The sequence below is a fragment of the Podarcis melisellensis genome (genome assembly GCF_964234715.1).
Source record: "Podarcis melisellensis genome assembly, chromosome: 11".
In the NCBI taxonomy this organism is placed as follows: domain Eukaryota; kingdom Metazoa; phylum Chordata; class Lepidosauria; order Squamata; family Lacertidae; genus Podarcis; species Podarcis melisellensis.
Window position 1 is genome coordinate 50,508,840 of NC_138543.1, and position 16,165 is coordinate 50,525,004.

The following is a 16,165-nucleotide window of genomic DNA, read 5'->3' on the forward strand; positions in this document are numbered from 1 at the left end:
TGCTCTGCATTTTACAGCTCTAGATTCACACTATCTACTTTTAAGGGTGTGGTGTTAACCTGTTTCCAATGCAGCAGTCAATATAAGGAATTAAGGCTGGGGCAAACTGAAACCTCTTATCTACCATACCGATTTTGCATACCTGTCCTTTTTGCATGCATGCATCCTGATAACTAGAGTTCAGCTTTTGTCAACAGACTCCTTCAGCCCTGCTTGTACTACTTACATGACAATTTATTTATTTTTATCTTATGCAAAAGGGGGGAAAGAGAGACATTGTAAGGTTCAAGCTGACATGCTGTATCATTAAAGCAATAAATTAATTACAAGGCTTCCCTGGTGACTTTTAAACACTTGAGGCAAATTAGTTGCTACAATGCAATTTAAGCAGCCAGTGTCCTGAATATGCAAACAGTGCAAGCCTACGCATGTCTACTCAGAAGTAACTCCCACTTAGTTCAGCTGGACTTACTCTCATGTAAGTTTGCATTCTGAGCACATTTATTCTCCTCAGAGAATTCTGGGAACTGTAATCTCACAGGGTTACAATTCCCAGTAGCCCCAAACAAACTACAGTTTTTGGGGAAGGAAATGTCCTTCAAAAGTATTGTGTATATGCGGCCTTCATCTCTGCTGCTGGAGCTCGTGGGTTGAAATGGCAAGAAGGCAAATTTCAAAAGAAATTTCCTAATGCTAAGGGCTGCTTTTCAGTCAGACGGACTGACCTGAGGGGAGATGGATTCTGCTTCTCTGGGGATATTTAAGCAGAAGCTGAATGACTTTAGAAAAGGAAATGGCCAAAGCAATCTATACCGGTCAGAATAGCAATGTGACCAGCCATCTACGCCTCAGGAAATTTCTCAGCAATTCTGCTGGGTTTCTAAAAGATGGGTTTTCTTAGCTTTTGAGTGGGTGGGAGGCAGGGGAACAGAAGCCAAACAGGGTAAACATGAGAACTGTTTGACAGTGGAACGGGCTACCTCAGAAAGTGGTGAACTCTCCTTCCCTGGTGGTAATCTGTCAGGGATCCTTTAGCTGTGATTCCTGTGTTGCAGTGGGTCGAACAAGATGGCCTTGGGATCCCTTCCTAACTCTACAGTTCTATGAGTCTATGAGAGGAGGATGCTTTGTTGGCACAGTGTGGAAGCAGCCATTGCCTGGGACAGGTGTGGATACGCACTCAGTTCAATATCCATTGATCATGACTTCGTCAATGAGGTTCAACCACATGCGGGTTCTGACATAGGTTGTGGTGACAGGAAGGAAATTCCTCCCCACTTAGACTGGCAGTGAGCATGTGCCTTATGTTGTTTTTGAGACTCACCTTGAACTGTCTGCCACATAAGCACATTTCTGAAGTGTGCCTCCTCCCAGTTTGCAAAATGTCATCTGGATTACGTATGTAGGCTGCTTGGTGATGTTTTTCAAGGCCATTGTCTTATCTCTGCTCAGCAGATTTGAACTGGTTAAACTGTAGTTCTTGGAGAAGGGAGTGGCTGGGGAGACTGAGCCAGATGGGTGGGGTATAAATAATTCATCATCATCATCATCATCATCATCATCATCATCTCTAGTACCCAATACCCCACACAATTACCTCCCCTGATTCAAGAAATGAAAGGTGTCAGTTGAGAAGCAGTGGGTTGCCCAAGGTGAAACACAGTCTGAGGCATCCTTCAAGTCGAGATGACCCAGAACTTTAGAATTGCCCACATGTCCCACAAGATATTTATTTTTAATATATATATATATATATTAAAAGATTAAACATTAACACCAGTTTTCAGTCTTTCATGTATGGTCTAAGTGGAGGACTGCTAAATTACTAATTTCCACATGGAAACTTGACTAGATTAAACACCTGTGATATATCCTTCTTATGATACAAATTCAAAGGTAATTAAAGGATAGCTGGGAACACGGTTAGCTTGCTGCTGAATAACTACAATGTGAAGTACTTGTGTCCACTCCTTATTTTAAATTAATTAACAGAATGGATTGTTTCTTATGGCTTGAAAAGGGTTATGAGTGGTAGAGAATCTTTCACTTCAAAAAGCGAGTGGTTTCTGATTAGGTTATAATATGCTGTATTCAAGATGTGTTAAATGGTCAGCAATTAAACTCATCTTGGATACAACATGTATACAACATATTATAACCAAATCAGAAACCACCCCCTTTAAGTCTTAAATTTGCATTGCCTTTGTCCAGCATTTCAGGCTGCACTAATCTGCTTAGTTCAGGCATCCCCAAACTCAGCCCTCCACATGTTTTGGGACTACAACTCCCAGCATCCCTAGCTAACAGGACCAGTGGTCAGGGATGATGGGAATTGTAGTCTCAAAACATTTGGCGGGCCGAGTTTGGGGGTGCCTGGCTTAGTTCAACCCATTATCCTAATTTGTTAGTTTGATTTATCTTCTAGTGAACCTTAATTTAGGAGTATACCTACCATTTGATTCATTTGGTTGTTGTCTGACAATGTTTGTTTCACAATGAACTTATGGGGCATGGATTCACATGTTGCTTTCCACCCTTTCCCCACAAACCTTCTTAATAGCTTTGGCCGTGGGAATTGCACATGGGGATGACATTGTTCCACTCAGGCATCTGATTGGTCACTGTGAGAATAGGATGCTGGGCTAGGTGAACCTTTGCGGAGGCCGACTTTGGTACTATGGAAATTTTGGATCAGTCAAAATTTGGTGCCCCCCACCAGCGGTGGAGTATATGCCTGCACTGCCCAGGGCAGGCACGCTCTCGAGGAGGGCATGGCATGGAGGGTGCCCTCCCAGGCGTAGGATAGCCGCTCGGGTGCCCAGAGTGGTGTGCATGCCCTGCAGCCACCTATGGGGGCAGAGCAAGCCGCCCATTGTGGACATTTGGCCCGCCGCCCGCCAGCAACTCCCAAGCCTTCCCCAAGCTGTCAAAAGGAAGGGGCAAGGAGTAGGCTCGGAGTAGGCTTGGGAGTTGCGGGCAGGCAGCACACTGAATGTCACCCCCCCCAGTCTTGGCACCCAGGGTGGTCTCCCCCCCCTTTCCTCCTCTTGCACTGCCTTCCCAGAGGGCAGGGTCCTAGAGCCCTCTCACCTCCTTCTCAAAGCTGGGAAAGCACTAACTAGGCTTTGGGAGGGAGGGAAGAGGACTCTAGGACCCTGCTAGAGCCCTGGCACCTGCTTTCTGTAGCCAGACAGATGCTTTCCAGACCGAGAGCCCTCTCCACTCAGTGCCCGGGGGGGGGGGGGGGATTGGCTGCCCTGCCCTGAAACCATCTCCGACTTTTGGTCTGATCCAGCCAGTGTGGTGTAGTGGTTAAGAGCGGTAGTCTTGTAATCTGGTGAACTGGGTTCGCGTCTCCGCTCCTCCACATGCAGCTGCTGGGTGACCTTGGGCCAGTCACACTTCTCTGAAGTCTCTCAGCCCCACTCACCTCACAGAGTGTTTGTTGTGGGGGAGGAAGGGAAAGGAGAATGTTAGCCGCTTTGAGACTCCTTTCGGTAGTGATAAAGCGGGATATCAAATCCAAACTCTTCTTCTTCTTCCAGCTGGGCTCTTCTTATGTTCACATTCATTTGTGCATGTGATGGCGTTTTTATGTTTGTTGGATTTATGCCACTGGTTTTTATCATTATTATGTGCTTGCTTTTCATTTTATAAATAAATAAATGTAAAGAGTTGGCTATAAAGAATAAAAAATAAAGTAATTTTTTTAAAAAATAAAGTAGGATTCAGTGGCTTTGAAAGCTGCTGGTGATACCTGGGCAGGCACCACCATTGTACCTGGTAACATCATTTAGGCACATGACTCCCCAGCATGAGGCTCTGCAGCCTGGGGAAAGGCATTTTCAGCATCAGTGATGAATGTTAAGTAACATGCAGATCAGCTGTAATGGAGCTGTGCTTTTAGAGTGCTTTTAGAATGAGCTAGAAGGCACACCTTGTGCAGCTGCCTAGAAGGACCAGTTTATGCTGATCCAGCAAGATCTAGCACAAATTCCTGCCATTTTCTATCCAATAGTGGCTCATCCCGAAATGCCCTCAAGTCATCCATTGCAACAGGAAACACAGGAGAGGAAGATGTGGGTGCAAACAGAGGCAGAAACAAAGGTAAAGTAAAAAGAGGAAAGAGACTGGAAAAGCAATGGCTTGGATGAGCATTTCCTAAGTATACAGAGCATTTCAACTCATTGAATAAACAAGCATTAGATCAGGCTGTTAAACTGCTTTGTTAGGGACCTCTACTAGTAAAAATTGGGGTATGGGGGAGAGGTTCTTTCAGCTTCTGGCATTCCAATGCTTCATCTCACCTCACCAAGAGCGTGTGTGCACTGATCAGTTAATGGGAATGATGTAACAACAACCAGCTTTCTTTGGGCTGATTCACTGTACACATGCATCCTAGTCACTTGTTGATGGGAGCATCAGGAGGTAACTTGCTCACGTGAATGAGCCAGCACTGATCCAGTACCACAAATAGCCCTGTGAAGTAGGTTAGGTTGAGAAGCAGTGGCTGGCCCAGGGTAGTGGATGAGTGGGGATTTGAAACTTTGAACGACAACCCCCAAGTTTCCAGGGGAGATGCTTGTGCCTGCCATGTACCCATGCCTACACTGAAATATTAGTTGATAGGTACGGGGATGCGGGTAGAGCTGTGGTCTAAACCACTGAGGCTCTTGGGATTGCCAATCGGAAGGTTGATGGTTCGAATCCCCATGATGGGGTGAGCTCCTGTTGCTCTGTCCCAGCTCCTGCCAACCTAGCAGTTAGAAAGCACACCAGTGCAAGTAGATAAATAGGTACCATTGTGGCAGGAAGGTAAATGGCATTTCCTTGCACTTCGGTTTCCATCACGATGTTCCATTGCGCCAGAAGCAGTTTAGTCAAGCTGGCCACATGACCTGGAAAGCTCTCTGCGGACAAACGCCGGCTCACTCGGCCTGAAAGTGAGATGAGTGCCACACCCCATAGTCGCCTTGGACTGGACTTAACCATCCACGGGTACTTTACTTTTTTATTATTAGCTGATCGATAATGAGTGCTTCTTAAGCATGCAGCTTTTCGACAGCAGCAGAAGTCACAGTTGCAGTTAGCAGGTAGCAGTATAGGTACTTTACAGTATTTCTCTGAATGTAAGTTTCATTAAACTTGGGCTAAGGGTCCATTGTTAATAATAATGCAGAGTGCTTGTCTAATAATAAGCCAAGTGCTTGTCTCCAGATGATGTTGTTGTACTACATAGGAGTATAGCAATCTGCCTTATGCTGAGTCAGATCAATGGTTCATCTAGCTCAGCCTTTTTGACACTGATTGGCAGCAGCTCTCCAAGGTTTTGGACAGGTGTCGCTCCCAGCCCTACCTGGAGGTGAAATCCCATGGCAGAGATATGGAACAAGAAAAGGGTTATGCATTATGCAGGTTAACCCACCCATATGCTGCCTTAGTTGCTACAGCAGAGGGATCAAAGGTGAAATCTGAAGAGACTTGTCCCTGGCTATGATGAAAGTGAGAGAACAAGGAAGGGAGAATGCCGCATAGAAAATAGTAGTTTTCCCATTTAGCTAAAACCAAAGGTGGGGAAATAAGAAGAGAGAGAAGTGGGAAAGTTTAAACACAAAAATTACTTGCCCTGCTATAAATGGAAATAAGGGAGGACAACTGCTGGGTTTTTTGTTTTGTCTAGTTTTTACTGTAAGTTAGAAATGAGTTGGCTAATGATCCACAGCAGAGATAGTTGTAACTTCCAGTGGGTTCTGATGAAACCCATTTAAAGTTTTCCAGCAAACTGACATTTTCCACCACCAGAGGTTTGTCAATTGCACTGGCTGTCCCCTCTGCTTAGTGCAGGGATAGGCAACCTAAGGCCCAGGGGCCAGATGTGGCCCAATCACCTTCTAAATCTGGCCCATGGACAGTCTGGGAATCAGAGTGTTTTTACATGAGTAGAATGTGTCCTTTTATTTAAAATGCATCTCTGGGTTATTTGTGGGGCATAGGAATTTGTTCATCCCCCCCCCCCCGCCAACATAGTCCAGCCCACCACATTGTCTGAGGGATGGTGGACCGGCCCACGGCTGAAAAAGGTTGCTGACCCATGGCTTAGTGTCACAGCTGAATTGGCTTTTAGCTGGTCTGCCAAACAGTGCCATTCAAGAGACAATTAGTCATCACTATTGATCGGAGGCAGCAGAATTCATTAACTCCCACGCAGTGCTGAAAGGAGGGTTACTGGCACCAGCAAAACCTGTGAACTGAGCTAAATATCTATCATTTATCAAAACTAATGAAGACTAGGAAGTTGAAGCAAAATTTGAATGAAATGCTGTATATTGAAATGGCTGTGCAACAATCACAGTGAAGACGTGCACTGTTATATCATTGGTCAAGCAATAAAACTAAGTCGATGTGAAAGTATAAATTAATGAGGCCGATTCACAGGTTGTTTACACTGTTGTATTCTCAGCGATGGCAAGTGAAGATATTTAACTCCCAGGTCTCAATTTACCAAGCACTTATTGCATTCAGAGCCCCTTCAAAGGAAGGGTAGCAATTGCACACTTTCTTATCCTCATGTGGCATTGGGGGTTCAAAATGTGTCACAACTTCTAATTATTTTACTATTAACATAGGCTCGATTGGTCCCAATAAAGATACAGATGCTGTGTCAACAATGCATTGTGTCCTCTTTTTTAACCATTCTTCACCATTTAGTGAGAAAAGGGATTGTATTTGAAAATGATCAAAAGGGGAAGGGGTTTTTTGGGGGGGTGAAATTGTCATTTGTAGGGTGCTAGGATTTAGATGTACTTGTCTTACTTTTGGGGTAGCCCAGGGGTGTTCTAGTATTCACTCTACAAATCATCTCATCAGTGGTTTGCACTCTGCAGCCTCCCCAGGTGCCACCCTGCAATCAAAGCCCAAAGACATTATAAGGTCATTCCTTCCCTAGGGCTTTTTTTAAAGATCAGATAGTAGAGGGAGCCAGGGAGGCTTCACAATGTAAAGAAAACCACACACCCAAACCCTCCACCTTCTCTCAATGATGTAAGCTCAAAACCCCACACTCACAGAAGGACTTGAGTGTCTAGAGAATAAGGCAGAAAAATGGAAGACTCATTTGCAGGGGGAGAAAATGCAGAACATTTGGTATACCAGCAGCTTTCTCTTTCTTTGCTCAGCTTCCTTGATAACTAGGCAGGCAATAAAGCAGTGTGCTCAACACGCAAGCCTGGTAGACCTTTATCTTGGTACTGGTCATTAGCATAAGTTGCCCATGACTCACTTCCATAAAGTAGCGTTCTCAACAGACTGGCAATGCTTGCTGCAAATTATTTGTCAGGTGCCATGTTCATACTTGAGTTTGGCTGTGGAAGCCTTAGTTAAGCTAAGGACAGGCTCCTTCTACATCACCTACACCCAATATAGTTGGTTGCATATTTACAGGTGTGCATGCAATTGCACATCAATATTTAGTATCATGATTTCTTAAGGAATGGAGGAAATAGCTCAGGGTTGATGCTTTTGAATTATGATGCTGGAGGAGACTCTTGAGAATCCCATGGACTGCAAGAAGATCAAACCTATCCATTCTGAAGGAAATCAGTCCTGAGTACTCACTGGAAGGACAGATCGTGAAGCTGAGGCTCCAATACTTTGGCCACCTCATGAGAAGAGAAGACTCCCTGGAAAAGATCCAGATGCTGGGAAAGATTGATGGCACAAGGAGAAGGGGACGACAGAGGACAAGATGGTTGGACAGTGTTCGCGAAGCTGCAAGCATGAGTTTGACCAAACTGCGGGAGGCAGTGGAAAACAGGAGTGCCTGGCATGTTCTGGTCCATGGGGAGTCGGACTCAACTAAATGACTAGACAACAACAACAAAAACTGCATGTTGGAAATTTAAGATAATGACAAAAACTTCCAATGTTGCCAAAACTGGGGAATGTTGTTGTTTAGTCGTTAATAAATTCATCAACAATGATGCTGGGATTGCAACTTTTTATTTATAAAAAAAAGATTTATATACCCGTATTCATTTTTTAAAAAAATTATCAGAGGGGTTTGCAACAATTATACATAAAACACTTAAAATGCATTAAAAATTGAAGCCAGAAATCAGGTAGCTGTTATGGAAATATGTATTCTTAATTGCTTGCATAAGCTTGATGAAATAGTAACGTTATCAGCAGGCATGTAAAAGTTGGCACAAAAGGCACCTGCTGAATCTCTGTTGGCAGAGTATGACACCAAAGGCTGTTTCTTGTTGCTTTCAAAAGAGCCTTATCAACTTAGGGAATGAGCATGAATGCCCCTGCAGATGATCTCAGTTATTGGGTTGGGATATAAGCTAAGGTCCTCTCAACCTAAGTTGTTCAGCACTTTGTAAATTAATGCAAAGGACCTTGAACCTGGCTTGGTAGCAGATGGGCAGCCAGTGTAGAAGTTTTTAAAATGTTGTCTGCCAGGTGCCCCCATCAGCAGTCTAACTGCTGCATTTTGCATGATCTATATTGGATATATATATCCATATTGGATCATGCATTTTGCATGATCTATATTGGGACACTGGTGGCACTGTGGGTAAACCACAGAGCCTAGGACTTGCCGATCAGAAGGTCGGCGGTTCGAATCCCCGCGACTGGGTGAGCTCCCGTTGCTCGGTCCCTGTTCCTGCCAACCTAGCAGTTCGAAGGCACGTCAAAGTGCAAGTAGATAAATAGGTACCGCTCCGGCGGGAAGGTAAACGGCGTTTCCGTGCGCTGCTCTGGTTCGCCAGAAGCTGCTTAGTCATGCTGGCCACATGACCCGGAAGCTGTATGCCGGCTCCCTTGGCCAATAAAGCGAGATGAGCGCCGCAACCCCAGAGTTGGCCATGACTGGACCTAATGGTCCTTTACCTTTATATTGGAACCATAGAGTCCATTGCAGCAATCCAACCTTGAAGATATTCTCATTTGGATAATGATTAGAATTGAGAAAGTGGGAAATAGTTTGGAACCTGCCCCCTGCCCCCTTGAAATATCTTATCACCCAAAGTATAACCCTCCAATCCAATGTCTTAAGAAGATGTTCTTGATACCAAAGGATGTATGAGGTCAGGAAGGAAGCAACCAGCCAAACCTGATAATCAAGGAAGAATCTCATCTGATCACAATAAGGCTTCCTACACAGGAAATTACAGGCTTCACATACATTATAGGGTGATGCTGAGACAAGATACCTCAAGCGACAAATATGGGCAGTGTGGATGGGCTTTGACACATGACAGGACAGGTGTCACAGGAAGAAAATGTCCTGTCGTCATACATGCTAACAGTAATCTCAGTTCTCTGGGGGGAACAGAGAGAATTATCAGTTGGAATGCCCCTTCCCCATTGCCACACTCCAAGAATGTCCAAGAGCTCCAATTAAGCGCACAACAATAGATGACTCAAGTAAGCAAGCCAAACAATGTTTTCAGCTTTTCACTGATGCTGAACCTCTATGTCCTCGCTTTTGATACCAGAGGTGTATCTTTTTAGGACCCACCTTATTTCTGCAGTTGTAAATCCCTCCCCCCCCCATATTATGTTATTGCATTGTGTGTAATTGCGAGAAGTGAGGTTACAGGTAACCAGACAGAGCGCCTTCTCGGTAGTGGCACCCACCCTGTGGAACACCCTCCCTTCAGATGTGAAGGAAATAAGCAGCTATCCTATCTTTAAAAGACATCTGAAGGCAGCTCTGTTCAGGGAAGTTTTTAATATTTAACGCTGTATTGTTTTTAACACTTGATTGGGAGCCGCCCAGAGTGGCTGGGGAAACTCAGCCAGATGGGCGGGGTATAAATAAATTATTATTACCCACCCTGGAACCTTAGGGTGAAGGGTGGGCAAGAAATAATAGAACAGAATAAATATAATATAATATAATATAATATAATATAATATAATATAATATAATATAATATAATATGCAATACTGAATAAAAATGATGTCTCTGGAGGACCCTCCACAGACAAAAGCCGAATTCAGAATAAAGCGTTCAAGCTGAGCAGCTCTGTATGAAAGCATCATGGCCAATTCCGTATGCATTATCCAAGAACAAAGCCTCGTTTTTCCACAAGCAGACTTCGTTCTCCTCTGTGCGAAATTTGAATGGAGGGTGGGTACAGGAGCTGAACAGTTCTGCTTTCTACCTCCCAGCCTTGTATGACAGGAGCAGTAGACTTTGAAACTGTGCCCCACCTTTCCTGTGTTTACAAGTCAAACATGGAGGAATGTCAGGCCTGATTTCGCTTTCCCAAGGAATATAACCTTGGCTTAAAAAGGAGGCGCCCGGGCAGTTATGCTTTTTAAAAGGATATCACTTTGTAGATAACCTTGTGCTGTGCCAAAACCTGTCCTTCAGCTTCTTAGAGGTTTACTTTCCCTGCAAAAGAGGCTTTTATTTTTTTGCCCCTCTTTTTAAGGGCACTTCAGAATTTGGGTGACTGCAAGGTTAATTTTACCTTATCACTGCAAGTGGTTGAGGGTGGGGTTTTCTTTCATTTTTCTGTTAAATATTTATCTGAAGCCTCCCTGATTTCCAGTGCTTCTCTGTCTGAGAAAGTGTGATGGCAAAAGTTACTCCAGGACATATTCCCCTATGCCTAAACTGAAGCACAGGAAGGAAAGGAGAAGGGCTACCAAGCACCTGAGATCATTGCTATAAATGGTTTTGTTTTCAAGGGAAGTTCTTCCTTTTTCCTTGGGGGTGGGGGCAGGTTTGATGAGGCCCTAAGCTACTGAAGGTAATGGTCAGTAACAAATTGTCTGCCCTTGGTCAGTAACAAATTGTCACTTTTTGTGTGTTGAATATATAGTAAAATATGTAAAATTGCTGTTTTAGGGGTTTTTTTAAAGTCTGGAACAGATTAATCCATTTCGCATTACTTTCTATTGGAAAGCGCGCCTTGGTTTTGGAATGATTTGGTTTTGGAACAGGCTTCCAGAACAAATTAAGTTTGAGAACCAAGGTACCACTATATATATAAATGAGCAAACCAGTGATATTTTAGGGAGCAGGCTAGCAGGAGGAGTCCATTACTTACATCAAAGGAGCCTATACAACACAAAACACTGTTGCTGTATATTTTAGAAATGTACATCCAGGGTTTTTTTCCTTTATTTTTTTGTGGGGCCCCCAAGAGAGTGCGGCCCTAAGTTATAGCTCGTTTAGCTTATACGTAAATCCGGCACTGGGTGGAGAATTTTTTTACCACAGTGATGTCATATCTGGTCCTGACCTGGTCCCAGACACTGACTCCTTGGAGGAAGAACCAGACACCTCACAGGTCCAGGACCTTGAGGAGGAGGCAGCCCCGCCCCAAATCCAGTGCTGTGGACCCCCTTGAAGATCCACGCTGATGATGAAAAATCCCCTGAAACTGTCAGAGGAGGAAGAGGAGTGATCCACAGTCCTTGAGAGAACTGGTAACAAAAGTCCAGGCCCAACAAGCAACAACACAGTATGTCAACAGATCCAGAACCATTGGCCTACTTGTAAGCAGTCTACTCACGAGTAAGAAATCCCCGGTAAGCCTGTGTTTAGAGTGTACTTTAGGAGCCCACAATATACAAGATCTCCCTCTGGAGCCTTCCATTTGTCAGAAGCCACATGGATTGCTCCTTGGTCATGCTCATGCCCTACTGAATTCCTTTGGATATTGACATGGGATTATTTCTTGCTGGTTATCGAACCCAGGACTTTCTCCATGAGATGTGTGTGAATTACCACCAAACTCCAGCTTTTGCTCCAGCTCCATGAATGCTCAAGTTTTTTAGATTAATGTACTTCTGGCACCTTGTATCAAATGAATTTACAGTGGTACCTCTGGTTACAAACACCTCGGGTTACAAACACTTCGGGTTACAGGCTCTGCTAACCCGGAAGTAGTACCTCGGGTTAAGAACTTTACCTCAGGATGAGAACAGAAATCGTGGTGGTGGCAGTGGGAGGCCCCATTGGCTAAAGTGGTACCTCAGGTTAAGAATGGTTTCAGGTTAAGAACGGACCTCTGGAACGAATTAAGTTCGTAACCAGAGGTACCACTGTATAGGTTAAAGAAAGGAGCAATTCAGCCTCCCCTGCTTGGTGCCCGGAAGGAGCTGTTGCAGATTGTGACAGTTTCTATAAAGTTAACAAGCACAATCCCTGTGCTTGTTCTAGTAGTTTTAGCCTGGAGGTTATAAAGATATGAGACATATACCTTGTAAATGGAATATGCTGTGGCAATGGAAGCTCCTGACCCAACCGGTCTTCTTTTACTTGGAAAGTATTTGCACACGCAAATTCTGTTGGTTGGAAGGTTTTAAGAGAATGATACGCACATGTAGTTTCAGATTTGTGAAGATACCAAAAACAGTGGCTGAAATCTTGCAGCAGATTGTTTTCGAAAGCAAGTAGAACTGGGTGGCTACTGGCAAATCCCACACTTTCCAGATACACGGAACTGCAGCCTCACTGCTTCCTTTGCTTCTGCAAAGCGACAATGCCTGCCTTTTTCTATATATTGGCAATTAGGGATTGATTACCACTCTTCCATATCCGTCATGAGGATCACGTGCTTACAATGAGGATGATTCCCACAAGTGAAATAAAGCAAAATGCACTTCTGCTTCGAGAAGAGGAGGTTTGCCCCAATGGTATCTTCAGGGTGTGGGAGCTATGGCTATGCCAGCCCGGAAAGATAATATCAGAAATGCTCACATCTTGAGCTAGTAGCTGCTTCTTACAGCAAGTAGTGTTGCTCCTTTTGGAAACCAGAGCACTGCTGGTTTAGGGAAGAGTCACATCATTTGCTTCTCCCATGTTGTCCAGGGCTTTTGACATTTGTTGTTTAGTCGTGTCTGACTCTTCGTGACCCCATGGACCAGAGCACGCCAGGCACTCCTGTCTTCCACTGCCTCTCGCAGTTTGGTCCAACTCATGTTGGTAGCTTCGAGAACACTGTCCAACCATCTCGTCCTCTGTCATCCGCTTCTCCTTGTGCCCTCCATCTTTCCCAACATCAGGGTCTTTTCCAGGGAGTCTTCTCTTCTCATGAGGTGGCCAAACTATTGGAGCCTCAGCTTCACGATCTGTCCTTCCAGTGAGCACCCAGGGCTGATTTCCTTCAGAATGGAGAGGTTTGATCTTCTTGCAGTCCATGGGACTCTCAAGAGTCTCTTCCAGCACCATAATTCAAAAGCATCAATTCTTACCATCGTGCTTTGGGAAGCACCTATGTTGCAGCAGCTACTCCAGGAAATCCCCAAAGAAGGACATCTCATAGCAGGAGATGATCCACACTGGAATTTTAACTGTGACACAAGTCTGTGCTGGCAAATATCAGCCTGCAGGCACCACTATACCGAATGGTTTGTTTGAGTCCCCTTGAGGTGGAGGTAAGTGGTGCTGTTGGAGGCAAACCATAGTTCAGTGGAAGAGAATAAGCTTTATATCAGGGATGGGGTATCTGAGGCTCGGGGCCTGAATGTGATCTCCAGGCCTATCTGTCTGCTCCTTGGAACTGTCCCCAGGACATCCTCCCCTCCATAGACACACCCTCTTTCCCCAAGCCACAGTTCACACCAGTCCTGCTTTGCACACTCCTTGAGTGTTTTTGCCTGGCTGGATTTTGTCTTTCGACTCCAATGATGACTCTTGGCTTGCCTAGATGGAGGATAGAGGTGTGTGTCTGTGTGCAGGAACTATACAAAAGGTAGCATTCATTGCTCTGCCCACTTTTATATCTGGCCCTCACCTGCATGAGCTTCCTGGAAGACTGCCCAGTCAGAAATGTGGCCTTCAACGTGGGCCTGGGGGGCACCTCCCCCCCCCGCAATCAAGTAAATCAATAAAAATCTTTTAACTATCTGTGGCCCTGCCCGAAGTCCTGCATCCAACCACTGGCATCTCCAGGTAACAAAGCGTCAGATAGCAAGTGATGGGGGAAATCTGAGACCCTGCAAAGTTGCTGTTGGCTATTCATAGTGGATCACTCTAGTCCAGTGGCCGTGTCAAACAAGTACAAAGTACAGTGGTACCTCTGCTTAAGAACTTAATTCATCCTGGAGGTTCGTTCTTAACCTGAAACTGTTCTTAACCTGAAGCACCACTTTAGCTAATGGGGCTTCCCGCTGCCGCCGAACCACAGCTGCGCGATTTGTGTTCTCATCCTGAGTTCTTAACCCGAGGTACTATTTCTGGGTTAGTGGAGTTTGTAACCTGAAGCATCTGTGACCCAAGGTACCACTGTAGTTTCCTGTATTCCCAGTCCAAGACATGAAAAAATCCACTCCAGATTATAGTTTCCTGGCAGTTTTCAGAGATCTGGAAATAAATTGGCCCAAAATCCATCAGGGCAGGGAAGGTCATAGGCATAGTTGGAGGGGGGACAGCTGCCCCCCTAAATCAATAAATAAAAACACTTGATTAACTGACCAATTGCGTTGCAGATAAACTTGGTTCTGCCCCCCCCCAACATAAAGCCTCCTGTAAGAAATCCTGGTTACCTCCATGGGGAAGGTAGGTAATAGATCTTGGGGGGCAGGGAATGGTCCACCTTAAAGCCAAACTTTCTTATGGATGCTGTTTTCCGCCTAACCTAAATAGTTGGAGGCAGTGGCGCAGTGTGGGGGGTGCAGGGGGGGCCGGCCGCACCGGGCGCAACACCTGGGGGTTAGGGGGCGCAAATCCACGGGTTAGGGGGCGCAAATTACTTGCCTTGCCCCGGGTGCTGACAACCCACGCTACGCCACTGGTTGGAGGCTGGCAGCTGCACCTGTTCGTTTTAACCTCTCTCGAACTCGGCGCAAACTTCTCCCCACGCTGGATGGACGGGTGGGAAAACTGCTTCCCCAGCTCCGCCCCCCCCCCCAAGAAAGAACAAACAAGCCCCAGGACTCGGGGAAAGTGCTGAGCTTCTGCTGACGGGCTGGAAAGGCATGTGGACGCGGCGCTGCTTCCGATCCGCCTCGTGGAAGAGACTGCGCCGCTTCCAGGTACGCCTGCTCCCGGGGGCGGGTGGCAGGGAGGAGCCAGCGCCGTCGGTGTTTGGGAAGAGCCGGGCAGGGACTCGGCAGGAGCCAAGAGCGGCGGAGACCCGAGGGAATCGCTGCCCGGAGTGAAGCGCGCGCAGACGAGGAGATAACGCACTGGGCGCTAAGGTAAGAGGGAGCAGGAGAGAATCCGGATGGATGGAGTACCCACCCGCCCCCGCCAGCCTCCTCCAGAAGATGGATCCACTTTAGCCGAGAAGCACCCCAGGGAGGAAAAACTTGTGGGTCGGGTTGCCCACACACGCCTGGGTGTGTTGGAGAGGGAATTTTCCACTTTGGGAAGGCTTGCCTCTCCCTGGAGATAATTCCGTGACGGGCCATTAGGCAAGAGCTGCTCCTGCTCCACCCGCCTCAAAGCTGAAAGGTCTTCGCTTCCTTTCTCTTCTCTGCGCTTAATAATTTAGTTTGGGAAAAACGGGAGAAGGTGTCTTGCTTCGGACGCAGAGACTGAGCGCAGTTCCAGACTAAAGGGGCCGTGATGAAACTTGTGCTTTCGGGAGAAGAGTTCTGTGCGTCTCGGAAGCTTGCCTCTCCCCTTACGCCAGTGGTTTCAGTTAAATGGTTTCGGTGGCTGCGGTGGCCATTGAATTATACGCCAGAGGAGCTGGGCTCATTTGAGCAACTGGAGAGATAGAGAGTTGCTTAACTTTAGTGGAGGGGGGATAGGTGGGAAGAAGAGGAAATTGGGGGTGGGTGGGTGAAATCTGTTTGGAAGTGACACCAGTTGAAGTTCCTTTGTTTAACGCAGAGGGAAATGCACTGTGCATCTTCTCGGAAGTACTTTTCTCCATTCTCATTTCACATTATTACTATTTCTATATAGTGATCTCAGTGTGTATGTATGATTGATTGATTTCATTTATATCTCATCTTTTTCTCCATGGAGCTCAAGGTGGCAAACATGGTTCTCCCCCATCTCATTTAATCCCCACAACAAACTTGTGAGGTAGGTTTAGGGTGAGAGGCAGTGATTAGCCTAAAGTTCACCTAGTGAGCTTTGTGACTGAATATGGATTACTGGCTCAGACAGAGGAGCCACGCTCCGTGGTAGAGGACCTACTGTGTATGTTAGAAGCTTCCAGGTTTAATCCTTGGCATAAGGGG

At 45.8% G+C, this 16,165-nt stretch overlaps 1 protein-coding gene and 1 long non-coding RNA gene across 6 annotated transcripts in view; one reads left to right on the forward strand and one right to left on the reverse strand.

Moving 5' to 3' along the window:
• Positions 1 to 3,308: 3,308 nt before the first annotated feature.
• LOC309380263 overlaps positions 3,309 to 16,165 on the reverse strand; it is a 24,420-nt gene continuing 11,563 nt past the window's right edge. The window contains exon 3 of the long non-coding RNA XR_014172783.1: positions 3,309 to 3,527. This is a non-coding gene — a long non-coding RNA (uncharacterized lncRNA). The remainder of the gene's footprint in view (positions 3,528 to 16,165) is intronic.
• CCDC68 (coiled-coil domain containing 68) overlaps positions 15,038 to 16,165 on the forward strand; it is a 28,486-nt gene continuing 27,358 nt past the window's right edge. The window contains exons 1-2 of one of the 5 annotated variants that reach the window (XM_081929882.1): positions 15,176 to 15,314; positions 15,948 to 16,007. In XM_081929882.1, the coding sequence (XP_081786008.1) occupies positions 15,196 to 15,314; positions 15,948 to 16,007 (179 nt within the window). In that variant the 5' untranslated portion in view covers positions 15,176 to 15,195. The other 4 variants (XM_081929883.1, XM_081929885.1, XM_081929886.1 and 1 more) reach the window with 4 other exon arrangements.